This window comes from Apodemus sylvaticus, chromosome 10 (assembly GCF_947179515.1).
Source record: "Apodemus sylvaticus chromosome 10, mApoSyl1.1, whole genome shotgun sequence".
Taxonomy (NCBI): Eukaryota; Metazoa; Chordata; class Mammalia; order Rodentia; family Muridae; genus Apodemus; species Apodemus sylvaticus.
Window position 1 is genome coordinate 16,566,411 of NC_067481.1, and position 15,260 is coordinate 16,581,670.

At 44.8% G+C, this 15,260-nt stretch overlaps 1 protein-coding gene across 2 annotated transcripts in view; it reads left to right on the forward strand.

Annotated features, from left to right (window-relative positions):
* Positions 1–15,260, forward strand: part of Ern1 (endoplasmic reticulum to nucleus signaling 1) — an 89,289-nt gene that overhangs the window by 69,670 nt on the left and 4,359 nt on the right. For both annotated transcript variants that reach the window (XM_052197451.1, XM_052197452.1), the window contains 10 exons: positions 1,294–1,485; positions 4,190–4,457; positions 5,089–5,179; positions 5,812–6,001; positions 6,171–6,270; positions 6,524–6,723; positions 8,327–8,474; positions 10,480–10,607; positions 13,964–14,087; positions 14,458–14,525. In XM_052197451.1, coding sequence (XP_052053411.1) covers positions 1,294–1,485; positions 4,190–4,457; positions 5,089–5,179; positions 5,812–6,001; positions 6,171–6,270; positions 6,524–6,723; positions 8,327–8,474; positions 10,480–10,607; positions 13,964–14,087; positions 14,458–14,525 — 1,509 coding nt within the window. The remainder of the gene's footprint in view (positions 1–1,293; positions 1,486–4,189; positions 4,458–5,088; positions 5,180–5,811; positions 6,002–6,170; positions 6,271–6,523; positions 6,724–8,326; positions 8,475–10,479; positions 10,608–13,963; positions 14,088–14,457; positions 14,526–15,260) is intronic.

Here is a 15,260-nt window from a genome sequence, read left to right on the forward strand (position 1 = left end):
TGCTGGGTTTAAAGACATGTACCACTACAGCTGGCTTTAGGTTTTATTTAAAAGCAGAGGAATATTAGTCTTTTAAGTTCATGGTCTCTGTTCATCATCTATGGTATTAGCTGAGTTGGAGGAACAGGCTGATTTTTAAGACAGATCCTGAACTGTGTTGCTCTTAGATCTTATTAAAGTCCTAAATATTCATTATTGCATACAATTTGGAGCTTCAATTAGCATTTACTTTTTGTTATTTTTCATAAGCATTTAATAAAAGCATCTGATACTTTTCTCTAACTTTGGAAAAACAACCTAAGGCAGTGGCTTTATTGCTTTCTTAGGTATGGTAGGTATATGCCTGCACATATATATGTATGAACAACCATCTTGTTTTTTGTTGGTGTGTGTTGGTGTGTGTTGGTGTGTATGTGTGTGTTGTACAGTATGAGGGTATGCATAAGTAAGGAGGCTAGATGTTGGGTATTCTCCTCTCGCTCCCCACCTTGTTCCCTTGAGGCAGTCTCTCTCTGACTCTGGAGCTGAACTGATGATCATCAAGCTCTAGTGATCCTCCTGTCTCCACCTTCACCCCACTGATGGGGTCACAGGTGCACATATGCTTCTACAACATTGGGCTTTTATGTGGGTTCTTGGGATTTGAACTCTGATCTTCAGACTTGTACAGCCCTGCTTTGTTTTTATGGTTGGATTTGTTTGTGGTGTGGAGATTAAACCCAGGACTTCTGCATGCCCCAGCTAGCTTTATTTTTCAGTGTAAAAAGGTATCAAATTGATGACCAACTTTCACTAGACTTTTTTTCTATATATGACTTACATGATTTTACAGTTTCCCTTAATTAGCAAATCTACTATCAAAGGAGTTAAAAATTTATCATTAAAATCAATATTGAAATTTATCATTAAAAAATCATTTCTTTTTTTATTAGATATTTACTTTATTTACATTTCAAATGTTAACCCCTTTCCACCTTACCCCACTGAAAACTCCCTATCCCATCCCCCCTGTTTACCCTCCCCCCTTCAAATTTTTTAAAGAATGTCAGGGTCTAAAAGTATTTCCAAATATATTGTTCTAAAATCTCTGAATAGTGGCAGCATTGTTGTAGAATTGTACAGTCTCTCACAGCAATTGCTTAAAAAGAGGCAACAGTTATCTGGTCCATCGGAATTTAATGAACCAGAAAAAAATTTCACTTTAGTCCTAACTTTTAAATAGACATAGCTTCCTTTGAGTGCTGACTTCAATCTGTATCTGGCTAGACATTTAGAAAATCTCTTCTATACAAGGTTATCAACCTAGTTGACCAGACATCAGACAACACACCAACCACCGTATCTCAGGATGTGGAAGAGAAGCTGCCCCGTGCCCCTGCCAAGCCGGAGGCCCCCATGGACTCCATGCTCAAGGACATGGCTACTATCATCCTGAGCATCTTCCTGCTGCTTGGGTGGGTGGCATTCATCATCACTTACCCCCTGGTAAGGCTTGTGCTTTCTTATTATCTTCCAACTTCTGGACCTCTCTGTCAGTCACTGGCTGTCAGTGGGGGCCACACAAAAGCAGGCAACATGGTTCATATTTAAAAGTCAATATTTGAGCCAGATGCGGTATTACACACTTTTAACTATAGCACTTGGAAGTTTAAGCCTAGCCTGTTCTACATAGCAAGTCAAAACCAGCCAGGGCTATATATGTAAGAAAAAAAGAGAAATATTTGCTTATCTTCAAAAACATCAATAGAGATGCTAGCTTATCAAAAAAAGGACAGTTTTGTTTTTTAAAGATTTATGTATTTTATATGTATGAGTCCATGCTCGTGGATTGGCAGGATTAATATAGTTAAAATGGCCATCTTGCCAAAAGCAATATACAGATTCAACGCAATCCCCATCAAAATCCCAACTCAGTTCTTCATAGAGTTAGAAAGAGCAATTCTCAAATTCATCTGGAATAACAAAAAAACCCAGGATAGCTAAAACTGTTCTCAACAGTAAAAGAACTTCTGGGGAATCAGTATCCTGGACCTCAAGCAGTACTACAAAGCAATAGTGTTAAAAACTGCATGGTATTGATACAGTGACAGGCAGGTAGATCAGTGGAATAGAATTGAAGACCCAGAAATGAACCCACACACCTATGGTCACTTGATCTTCGACAAAGGAGCGGAAAACATCCAGTGGAAAAAAGATAGTCTTTTCAACAAATGGTGCTGGTTCAATTGAAGGTCAGCATGCAGAAGAATGCGAATTGATCCATCCTTATCTCCTTGTACTAAGCTCAACTCCAAGTAGATCAAGGACCTCCACATAAAACCAGACACACTGAAACTAATAGAAAAGAAACTAGGGAAGACCCTTGAGGACATGGGCACAGGAGAAAAGTTCCAGAACAGAACACCAATAGCTTATGCTCTAAGATCAAGAATTGACAAATGGTGCCAGGCAGTGGTGGTGCACGCCTTTAATCCCAGCACTTGGGAGGCAGAGGCTGGCGGATTTCTGAGTTCGAGGCCAGCCTGGTCTACAGAGTGAGTTCCAGGACAGCGAGGACTACATAGAGAAACCCTGTGTGGAAAAAACAAAACAAAACAAACAAACAAACAAACAAACAAACAAACAAAAGATTTGACAAGTGGGACCTCATAAAATTACAAAGTTTCTGTAAGGCAAAGGATACCTCAAAAGGACAAAACAGCAGCCAACAAATTGGGAAAAGATCTTCACCAACCCTACATCTGACAGAGGGCTAATATCTAATATATACAAATAACTCAAGAAGTTGTTGTTTTTAAAGATTTATTTTATTTATATGAGTACACTGTAGCTGTCTTCAGACACACCAGAAGGGCATCAGATCCCATTACAGATGGTTGTGAGCCACCATGTGGTTGCTAGGAATTGAACTCAGGACCTTAGGAAGAATAGTCAGTGCTCTTAACTGCTGAGCCATTTCTCTAGCCCCAATTTTATTGTTTTTTAAGAAAGCATATACTAGCTGATGTATATAACTCTGCCTAAGATAATTTTAAAAAGTTAATTGAATCTTGTTTTGCTTTTTAAAAAAGATTTATTTATTGATTTTGTATATGTGAGTACACTGTGGCTGTCTTGAGACACTCCAGAAGAGGGAGTCAAATCTCACTACTAATGATTATGAGCCACCCTGTGGTTGCTGGGATTTGAACTCAGGATCTTCGGAAGAATAGTCAGTGCTCTTAACCACTGAGCCATCTCTCCAGCCCTGAATCTTGTTTTTTAAGGAAGGATAACAGATGAAAATCTGCTCCCTCACACTACCTATGAGATCTGCTAAAGTGTAAAGGATGGTATAGTGATTTCTTTCACTTCATAGTTACAGATAAGTCAAAATAATGATGATATATTTGAGTAGGTAAGACATTAGTCCCCACAGCAAGTTGTTCACACCTGTGGAATTGTGTCTCCTCAGAGTACCAGGACACAGGCAGCTCACATCTCCATCCCCATTGGGTAGGGAAGACATTTTGTGTGCTTTGCTTTCTGCGGGCAAAGTATCATTACCAAATCTTTTTAACCTTTCACAGTCCTGTAAGGTCATTATTATTTATTCTCTGTCCACAGAAGAAGGAGCTAGGCTTGGGGAGGCTCTATGCCTTCCTGGGCTACTAGGTGGCACACCCAGAACTTTGTCTCCAGGTTCAAAAAGAGCTAGAAAACTCCCCTTTAGTCCACCTTCCATGCCAGACAAGAATGTTTACAGACGACTGATGCGTCTCATGATGGTGAAGCAAAGCTTTCAGAGGACTGAGAAGAGGGTCTGGGCAGCAGGATGGTGGGACTAGGCCCTTAGGAGCAGGACCTTAGCCAGCCACCAGCTTCAGCCCCAACCACAGTGCCTCATTTTGGACCACAGCTTCCAGCCTGATTGTAGACTTCAGGCCACCCTGTTCTAACCTCTATTCAGGCTCCGCTCCACCTGGTGACCACTCAGTCTCACCAGCCCTCTCCAGGGTGAGACTGTGGGCCCTACAAAAGAGTAAAATTACTGAATCAATTCTGGTTTGTAATGGCTTCTCTCTCATCTTGTGCCTTAGCATTCAAATAAGGTTGGCCCGCATCATTGGCCACAGGGAATACCTCTCCCTCTGACTTCTTTCTACTTGAAACTAGCTACACCAGCTTGTGTGTGGATTTCTCTTCACAGAGCATGCATCAGCAGCGCCAGCTCCAGCGCCAACAGTTCCAGAAGGAACTAGAGAAAATTCAGCTCCTGCAGCAGCAGGAGCTGCCCTTGCACCCACACGGAGACCTTACCCAGGACCCTGAGTTCCTGGATTCATCTGGCCTCTTCTCAGAGAGCTCAGACACCAGCAGCCCCAGCCCATCCCCCAGAGCCTCCAACCACTCCCTCCACTCCAGCAGCTCTGCCTCCAAGGCCGGCACCAGCCCCTCCCTGGAGCAGGAAGATGAGGGTAATGACAGTTTGCATTGTATCTGGAGCAATACCTGGAACACAGAGTAACCATGCTCTTCCCAGATTCCTGGGAGCTCACTATGTTCTTTCTCCCCTGGTTTCCTCCTACCTACCTGTCTCTGGATAAAAGGCTATGAATTGCTATTGACCAGAGGGAAGTTTCCTAATGGCTTAAGTGCATTCTTGAAACCATCCACTGGCCAGGTTCAGAAGCAATGGCCTATTTTCCTCTTGGGGAGTGGGCTTCACCATTGTCAGGCTACATACTGGGAGGATTGCCACAGAGATTGTGAAGGAGCCTCAGAGCTTCTAGTTCTAAGCAGACTCTTTGTTTGAGATGTTTTAGATATGAATCTTTGAGGTAGACGATGCTGCTGTTGTTGACCATTAACTGAATAGGTGGTTTCACGCAGAATCCTTCCCTTTGGAAAAGTTTAAGACTCTTGAGATAATGTAAAGATAATGTAAAGGTAGAAATAGAACGTAGGAGCAGGGGCAAAATGTTGGGGAGGGGAGGAGGCAGTGGGCCTAACGCTTGCCCACCAGGAATCTGGGAAGCCCTTTCACTCTTAAAGTTCTTTAGGTAATGTCTTTTTAAAATGATCTCTTCTTTTCCTCTTTTGTCCCAGATGAGGAAACCAGAATGGTGATTGTTGGGAAAATTTCATTCTGCCCCAAGGATGTCCTGGGCCATGGAGCTGAGGGCACAATTGTATACAAGTGAGTGCTGTGACCCAGTCCCCCAGATGTGTGAATCTTTCAGGTTCTGGAGGCCTGGGGAGGTCAAAGTGATGATCAAGGCAGGTGAGCCTTGCCTCCAGTGAGTTCCCACACTGTCCTAAGAGTTTCTGTTGCTGTGATAAAATACCATGACCAAAAGCATCTTGGGGAAGAAGGGGCTTATTGTACTCACACTTCCACATCACAGTCAAGATGGGAACTCAAGGCAGGAACTGAAATAGAAGCCATGGAGAAGTGCTTGCTCCTCTTGGCTTGCTCAGCCTGTCTCTTATATACCCCAGGACCACCTGCCCAGGGGTGGTACCCCTCACAATGTGCCAGGCAATCACCAATTCAGAAAATGTACTGCAGAATTGCCTATAGACACATTTTATGGAGCTGTTTTCTCAGTTGAGAGTCCATCTTCCTGAATGACTCTAGTTTGTGTCAAGTTTCCTTAATACTAGTCAGGACAACAACTGTGGGTTGCTGGTGGTTGGCCAAGGCCTCTGGGCCTTGAAACTGAGGTGGCTAATACTGCAATAAGGAGTACTGGCATCTTACAAAGCTGATCTCATGTCTGCAGCCTGATGTGCACTAGCCAGACTCAGCTACTGCTTCTTGTCCTCCAGAGGGATGTTTGACAACCGTGATGTGGCTGTGAAGAGGATCCTCCCTGAGTGTTTTAGCTTTGCCGACCGTGAGGTCCAACTGCTTCGAGAATCGGATGAGCACCCCAATGTGATCCGCTACTTTTGCACAGAGAAGGACCGGCAGTTCCAGTACATCGCCATCGAGCTGTGTGCGGCTACTCTGCAAGAGGTGGGGTGAGCTGCTTTCTAGTAACGGGCATTTGTTCAGGAAGTATATATCTACTATTCTTAAACGTTGACAAACACACACACACACACACACACACCAATCTCCACTTGAACACCAGCCAGAGTCCTGAAAGTGATATGCTGTGACCTTGCCAATGTGTGTCTTACAGTATGTGGAGCAGAAGGACTTCGCCCACCTTGGCCTAGAGCCTATCACCTTGCTTCATCAGACCACCTCAGGCCTGGCACACCTGCATTCTCTCAACATTGGTAAGAGTATCCTCTTTGCCAGGCTAAAAGGTCCAGGGTAGGGCGGCTTCCTGACCTTCGTAGGAGAAAGGGGTGTGTAAGAGGTCTCTTGACAGGTTGTGTAGGAATTTGAGAAAGAACCTTAGGTAATTGAACACTGAACATTTGAAGATGACAGCAGCAGGTATTTAGGAAGCTGACAAAGACCCACAACCCTCATAGGAAGTTGGGGTCACTCATGGTAAGCATGGATGAATTTGGGGTTCTCTCCTAGTTCACAGAGACCTGAAGCCCCACAACATTCTCCTCTCCATGCCCAATGCACATGGCAGGATAAAGGCGATGATCTCTGACTTCGGCCTCTGCAAGAAGCTGGCAGTGGGCAGGCACAGCTTCAGCCGTCACTCAGGGGTGCCTGGCACTGAGGGTTGGATAGCCCCAGAGATGCTGAGTGAAGACTGTAAGGAGAACCCTGTAAGTAAATGGGAATATTTGAAAGAAAACCACAGCACCGGCCCATTGTAGTTCAGGGTTCGGGTGCCAGGCACATATGTGTGGAGAATGGTGTCCCTTTTAAACTTCTCAGGCTTCATGTTCTGAGAAAGACAGATGTGCACAGTGTCTCTTTCCCAACCCTTCCATCACTTTTACCCCCTTTTCCTTTGGGAACCTGGGTATACAGGCCTTCATTTGTCTGTTTTGTTTTTCTTTTCTTTTTCTTTTTCTTTTTCTTTTCTTTCTTTCTTTCTTTCTTTTTTTTTTTTTTTTGGTTTTTTTTTTTTGGTTTTTTGGATTTGGTTTTTTTTTGAGACACGGTTTCTCTGTATAGCCCTGGCTGTCCTGGAACTCACTCTGTAGTCCAGGCTGGCCTCGAACTCAGAAATCCACTTGCCTCTGCCTCCCAGAGTGCTGGGATTATAGGTGTGTGCCACCACTGCCCGGTCATTTGTCTGTTTTGTTTCCCCAGACTTTTGTTTTAACAATTGCTGGATGTACAGAAAATTGAAAGAATGTTAGAAACTACGTACTTTCACCCTGAATTACTATTAATACATAATACATTTGTTCGCCTTCCTCTATTTACCTGCAGCTGCACCGTGTGCGGTCCCTCCCCCCTAAATGCCGCAGCCCTTGTTTCCTGAGAACAGACTGTCTCCTACACCTCCCTGGCACACCTGAGCAGTCAGCACCCCCTGTCCTATTTCCTAGCACTCAGTCCACGGTCACATTCCCCAGAAACCCTCAAGTCTTTCATAACTAGTTTTGTTTTTGTTTTTGTTTTTGTTTTTTTATTTTTCGAGACAGGGTTTCTCTGTGTAGCCCTGGCTGTCCTGGAACTCACTCTGTAGACCAAGCTGACCTCGAACTCAGAAATCCGCCTGTCTCTGCTTCCCAGAGTGCTGGGATTACAGGTGTGAGCCACCACTGCCTGGCTTCATAACTAGTTTTGTATTCATAACTAGGACTCCATGGGGTGCTGAATTGGGCTGTATCTCCGCGTTCCCAGCAGCCTCCCCTCCCCACCTGCTCTGTTCCCTGATGCTTGAGGAACCCTTGATGCCTCCTTCTAAGCTGCTGCTCGTTTCCTCACGGCATCGCTTCCCAGCTCCCGCTATGTTTTCTGTAAGCTAGAAGTTACGTCTAGAGGCTTGTTTAGATTCAAGAGAAGAGGCAGGTGGATCTCTGAGGTCAAGCCTGGCCTACACAGTGAGTTCTAGAATTCCCAGGGCTACACAGAGAAACCCTGTCTTGAAAAACAAAACAATTGTGTAGATTCAAGAGAAATGTTTTAGGCAGAATAGATTACAAGTCACTGCCAAGGATGAGTGTGATGGCGGATTGTACCCTGAGTAGTGATGCTAACGGGGCACCTGGCAGAGCCAGCATCCCAGGTTGTCAGCCTATAAGCTAATGACCTTGACATCAGTCAGAACACTAGGGCAATACTACAGGTTGTCCCCTTGCTGTTTTGGATTATTTACATTCATTAGCTACTTATCAGTAGGGGCTGAAGTGAAATCAGGGCTGTGAGTGAAGTGATGGCTCTCTGAGACCTCCTACTCTGCGTTTCTTTCAGACCTACACAGTGGACATCTTCTCTGCAGGCTGTGTGTTTTACTATGTCATCTCTGAGGGCAACCATCCTTTTGGCAAATCCTTACAGCGGCAGGCCAACATCCTACTGGGTGCCTGCAACCTTGACTGCTTCCACTCAGACAAGCACGGTGAGCAGGTGGTCTGGGTAGCAACACCTTCCAACATACTGCCTGTGTAGCCTCAGGAAATGCTGGACCATGCAGAGCTGATGGAGGCTGCCTAAGAGCATCCTTGGAGTACTGAGGCATTGACCTGGGGAAGGCACCCTCTGGAGACTGCTGGTCAAAGGACCCATGCTCTGTGCACTGGACTCTGTTGTGTGAGGGCCATAGTTGCAAGACATAGTCTGCCCAGCAGGGATGGACAGGTTGTCCTTGCTCTGCTGACTTGGACACAATGCATACTTCCTCCTGACTGGGAAATTTGCTAGCATATATTAGATGAAAGCATCCCAGTATGAAAAGATTAAAATGAAATAATTGTTTTACTTATGAGTTTTCCCCTTATTCATTTTACAAAAACACATTAGCATAAAGACCCATATTTTCTTTTTTAAAAAAAAAACTTATTTATTTCATTTATATGAGTACACTGTAGCTGTCTTCAGACACACCAGAAGAGGGCATTGGATCCCATTACGGATGGTTGTGAGCCACCATGTGGGTGCTGAGAGTTGAACTCAGGATCTCTGGAAGAGCAAGCAGTCAGTGCTCTTAACCACTAAGCCATCTCTCCAGCCCCTATATTTTCATTATACAGGAATGGAGATCTGCTGTCAATTCCTTTGTATATGTTATTCTAATTGCCTATCTAGATGTATCTGGGGATAGTGGCACACACCTTTAATCCCAGAACATCAGAGGCATGTGCTATAAATCTATAAATTTGAGGTCAACCTGATCTACATAGTTCTAGGATAGCCAAGACTGCACAACAACAAAAAGATGGGGTTAAGGGGTTAGCAAGATGGCTCAATGGTTAAAGGCACTTGCTTGAATGCCAAATGACTGGACTTTAATCCCTAGGACCCACCCACATGATAGAAGGAGAGAACTAACTTCCTACAAGTTCTCCTCTGACCTCCACATGTGTGCTGTGTCACATACATGTCCTCCCCTATACATACATACATATATATATACACACATACATACACACACATACACACAAGGGTTAAGGCTAAGGTGGTTGAACACACCTGTAATCCTAGCATGTAAGATGCTGAGTCTCAAATTTAGGACCAGCCTAGGATACACAGGGTATCTGGTAAGCCAGAGCTGATAGGCCCCTCGTGGGAGTGGGGATGGGCTTCAATCATACATTTACAGCAGTCTCAGTTTTTCAACTTCATTTTTTTTTTTTTTTTTTGGTTTAATTAGTCAGGGTCTCTTTGTGTAGTCTAGGCTAGCCTAAGTCTTCCTAGGTAAATCAGACTTGTCTCAAAATCATGATCTTCCTGCATCAGCTTCCTGAGTACTGGTATTACAAGCCCATTTCGTCTTATCTTGAACGTCTGTCTAATCATTCAAACTTACCCACTGCCCTTTTAACAGCTCAGGTGTGGGTTATTTTTAATCACTACTTTTCACAAACCACATAGTGAAAATCTGTTACGAACTGATGTTTGGTGTGAGTACATTATTTTATTACAATCAACTCCTGTAGCAGAAGGTTCTATCAAAGGGCATGCAGGGGCTTAGGAGATGACTCAGTTGGTAAAGTGCTTACCACAAAAACAAAAAAAGCCTGGTGCCATGCATCTGTGACCCCAGGACTGGAGAGACAGAAATGGGGGGAGCCTGTGGCTTGCTGGGCAGCCAGGCTGGCTGAATTGGTGATCCCAAGTTCAGTGAGAGACTCTAACCTCATAAAACAAAGCAGAAAGCAACTAAGGAAGATATTTGACAAAAGCCTCTGACTCTGTATGCCTGCAGACACACAAACGCATACACACACACACACATATACATACACACAACATACATACAACACACATACATGCATACATACATACATGCATACATACATACATACATACATATGGGGGCCACATACATTCGTAAGGTTTTCGATATTTCATTTGGTTATAGGTTGGAGATAATGGGTTTATTTTTCTCGTCTTTAGAGGACGAGAGGACGTCATTGCTCGGGAACTGATAGAGAAGATGATCGCCATGGACCCTCAGCAGCGACCCTCTGCAAAGCATGTGCTGAAACACCCATTCTTCTGGAGCCTGGAAAAGCAGCTCCAGTTTTTCCAGGTACTTGGGTCTGTTTCTCCATCAAAATCCTAATGTCTTCCAGATTCTGAAAAGGTAGAAAGGACAAAGAGAAAAAACAATGACCTATTGCCTACAACCAAGACAGATGTGCTTGACACTTGTGCTAGTAGAGTCAATGTGTGAAGGGAGTGGACTAGAATGGCTCACACAGCACAGGCTAGGTAGTCTAGCCATGACCATCTACACACTGGAGAGACTGAGAGTCAGTAGCTATCAGTCCACAAAACTGGGTTGCCTCAGCAGCTAGTCTACACTGAAGACTTGGAAGATTAGAGACCCCCTGGTTTTAGGCCACAGTGGAAGGCTGAAGGAGCTGGGTTCTGATGATAGCAGCGACCAATGGGACAACAAGAAACAAAGCCATCCGGCAACAGCGCTTCCCCGAGACCTCTCCATAGCAGCCTGCCTGGCAGAGGGTGCTGCCACTGCTGGGAGAAAGCCCTTTCTCTAGGCTAATCCTTTCTGGAATTGTCCTTACAGACCCACCCAGTCATATGTCTTAGTGGACAACTAAAATTAACTGTCACATTTTAAATGTTTTCAATACAAATAGTATAATTGGGATCAAACTGTGACTGGAGTTCAGAAGAGTGTGTCAGATCCCCTGGAGCGGGAGCTGGAGAAGACTGTGAGGCGCAGTGTGGATGCTAGGAAGCACACCCAGGTCCTCTGTGACGGTGGGAAGTGCTCTTAACTACTGAGCCATCTCTCCAGCCCCTAACTGGGCCCTAGCTGTTAAACTTTATATCTGGGGATTCCTAATGGTCACAGAAGTAGGCTAGGTGCTCCAGAGAGCTCCTCCTTCCATCCTCCAGTTTTAGCAGGTGTTCGTCTCTGTGCTGTTCCACATCCAGATTACTTTTTTTCAGATTTCTTCTTTATGTGTCTAAATGTTTACTTTTTTTGTTTTTTGTTTTGTTTGTTTTTGTTTTTCGAGACAGGTTTTCTCTGTGTAGCCCTGGCTGTCCTCGAACTCAAAAATCCACCTGCCTTTGCCTCCCAAGTGCTGGGATTAAAGGTGTGTTTGTTTTTTGTTTTGTTTGTTTTTGTTTTTCGAGACAGGTTTTCTCTGTGTAGCCCTGGCTGTCCTCGAACTCAAAAATCCACCTGCCTTTGCCTCCCAAGTGCTGGGATTAAAGGTGTGCGCCACCACCACCCAGCAAGTGTTTACTTGCTTTGTAGAGACGGGTGTACGTATGTATACCATGTACTTGCCCCGGTACTCAGAGCATGTAGTATTGGCTCCCCTGAAACAAGGTATAGATAATTGTGGGCTGGGAACCAATCCTAGTCCCCTATGAGAGCATACAGTGTTTATAACTATTGTGTGAATTTTTAAGCAAATCTCAGACACCATTTAATTTCATTCAGTGTCATAAATTCAGATATCTTAAGTTCTTTTATTGTCTTCTACTTAAATCTTATTTTGTTTAGTATACACTTTGGGACTAAAATTTAAGAACAGTTAGGGTGTTAGATAGCATGAAGATGAGTAAGCATGAGTGTGAGAGTGGGGTGGGGCAGCAGGGTTTTCTCCTAGAAAGCGCCTGACTGGGGACGGACACATACACTGTCTGGAGTTTGGCAGGGCCCTTGGCTATAGAGATGCCCTGGGACATGTACTCCTTGAAGGCAGGACTTTCTGGATAATATTAATCACTGTTCTGGCTGGGCAGTGGTGGCGCACACCTGTAATCCCAGCACTCTGGGAGGCAGAGGCAGGGGGATTTCTGAGTTCGAGGCCAGCCTGGTCTACAAAGTGAGTTCTAGGACAGCCAGGGCTACACAGAGAAACCCTCTCTCAAAAAAACAAAATCCAAAAAAACAAAAAACCCCCCAAAAAACGAAAACAAACAAACAAAAAAAAAATCACTGTTCTGTCCCAGGCACCTACAGAGGACACTGCCTGTCCTGTTGCTGGTGCTTAGTAGCCATTAAAACGTCTTTGGGGTGAAGGGTCCAGTATCTTATTCCAGGGCAGCAGTATGATTGGTCACTGTATGCTACAGAATATAACATGAAAATTCTCAAGTCTAGGGTACTAGACAAAACAGACAACAGAAATAAAATATATATGAAGACCTTAACCCCACATGAAGTAGAGTTAGTATATCCAAATTGTATATCTAGCAAAGACAGCTGGCTTCTGTCCTGTCAACCAACTGTAGCTAAAGTAGTTACTTCACAATTCTGAAACACGTTTCCACTGCCCACCAGGACAGTCTAGTCTCTACAAAGCTTTTTTTTTTTTTTTTTTTTTACATTTATTTACGTGTGCACGTGTGCGTATGTGTGTTGGTGTATGTGTGGAGGGCAGAAGAGCTCTTGTGGGAATCATTTCTCTCCTTCCATCATCCGAGTTCAGGAATCAAATTCAGATCATGAAGCTTGGTGCCAGTGCCTTCACCTACTGAACCACCCTGTCAGCTTTTCTTCAAGCCTTTCCCTGTAAGTTCACACAGGAACTCGACCAGTACACGTTCATGCTAGCTTCCACCTGTAACTTGTAGTCTCCACACTCTGGAGGTGGAAGCAAAAGGACTATGAGTTCAAAGTCATTTTCTGTTATGTAGCAAGTTCAGGGCCAGCCTGGGCTTCATTAGACCCTGTCTTGGAGAAAAAGGAAAAATTATCCAGTCTGGATATTTTGCCTTTATCAAAGAAATCTGTAACTGACTCTCCCAAGGGCTTGGCATTGATATGTGGGCTCATCCTTCTGTCTCATAGCCAGTCTTTCCAGCAGAGACTCTGAAGGCTGGTACATAGGGTACACCCTGCTGACCCTTGCTTTCCCTCCTACAGGGCTTGAAGCCCAGGAGGGCCAGATCCCACATCTGCCACCCAGTGCTCTTGAAAAGAGGGCTCTTCATAGCCTCTCTAGTGCTCGGGTGAGGAGTTACGGCCTTCTGGTTAGCCATTGAGTTGTCCTGTTTCAAGGAGATCTGAAGCACAGAATGAGTTAAGCCTTCCCCGTTATGCTTTGGCTGGAGTGGAGGGAGAATGTGTTTTGTACATGTAGCTCTTTGTAAATGTGCTTTGTGTGAGTGTGAACTTCCAGAGGTGAATGTGTGCCCTGCATACAGGTACACCTCTGTAGCATCTCTCTCTTATCATGGACGGGATATCTGCAAGTTTGTCCCAGTGAGTGAAGGATATAGCTACTCACAGGGAAAAAGTCAGTGCATCAGGGTAGGTGCCTGTTGCCTGCAGCCTAGGCCTAAGAGGAGTGTAAGGTTGCTTACACCTCACACTCCAGTGCCCGCTTCCATAGTGTAGTGTGGATAAACCCCAAATTACTCCCCTGACCAGCGCCTGTCGCCTGTTTTTCCTCACAGGATGTGAGTGACCGAATAGAAAAGGAGGCTTTGGACGGCCCGATCGTACGGCAGTTGGAGAGAGGCGGGAGAGCAGTGGTCAAGATGGACTGGAGGGAGAACATCACTGTCCCCCTGCAGACAGGTGACCGTGCTAAAGGCAGCAAGGAGACATTTTGAAAGCAGCAACTATTTCTGAGAACTTGATGTGGACAAGGCAGCTCCAGCTGTTGTAGCTCTGAATCCTTCTTCTTGGATTTGAGGCTTATTTGAGCATGTCCTTGTGGGCTTGGTCAAAGGGATGCAGTTTTATGTTTGTCCCTTAGTGACTGGCTCGTGATAACGTTGTACTCTAAGATGCTGAACTCCAGATGAGCACCACCTTTATTTAGTCTAAGAGGTAGCATCTTTGTCCTGACTGAGAGTTTGTATCACTTCAGCTCAGTTCCAAGAGCCCAGGAATTCTCTGTAAAGATGTACTCGCTTAACCATTGTATCCGTTAATGTTCTTCTAGATCTGCGCAAATTCAGAACCTACAAAGGTGGCTCTGTCAGAGATCTCCTCCGAGCCATGAGAAATAAGGTAAAGGCTTATGAGAACTTTGGGGGAGGTGGCCACAGCAGAGACTGATGCTATGTATCTGTTTCTTACAATGGATCCTACCTTATAGACGCGGGCAGCCTCAGCTGGATTTGACAAGAATTTTAGTTACTGTTGTATTCTGTAAAGAGACACCATGAACAAAAGAAGCATTTTAACTGGAAGTTTGATGACAGCTTTAGAGGGTGACTCCATGACCATGATGGCAGGGAGCGTGGCAGTGGGCAGGCAGGCCTGGGGCTCACACAGTAGCTGCGAACTTAGATTCTGATCCACAGGGTAGAGGTAGAGAAAGACACTGGGCCTGGCCTGAGCTTTTGAAACCTCAGAGTCCACCCTCAGTGACACACCTCCTCCAGCAAGGCCACACCTCCTAATCCTAAATGGTCCACCAACTGGGAACCACACCTCCAAATATACGACCCTGTGAGGACCATTCACATTCCAACCAAGTAAAAGGCCATGTCTCCCTCAAAGACTTTAATATGCAGGGTTAAGATGTAAGGACTACTGGGACGTGTGTGCTTCATGGTCTCTTTGCTGATTTATGGTATCCTCTGACTGCCTGACAGCTACTGTATAAACACAGGGACTCCTGGGTACACTGCTGTATAAGGCCAGATCTTCAGTGATTTGGGAAGGGTTCCTCTATGTCCTCTTGTAGCCCTAGGGACGCTCTTGACCTGTGCTGTCACCAAGCAGTCTTCACACAAGGCA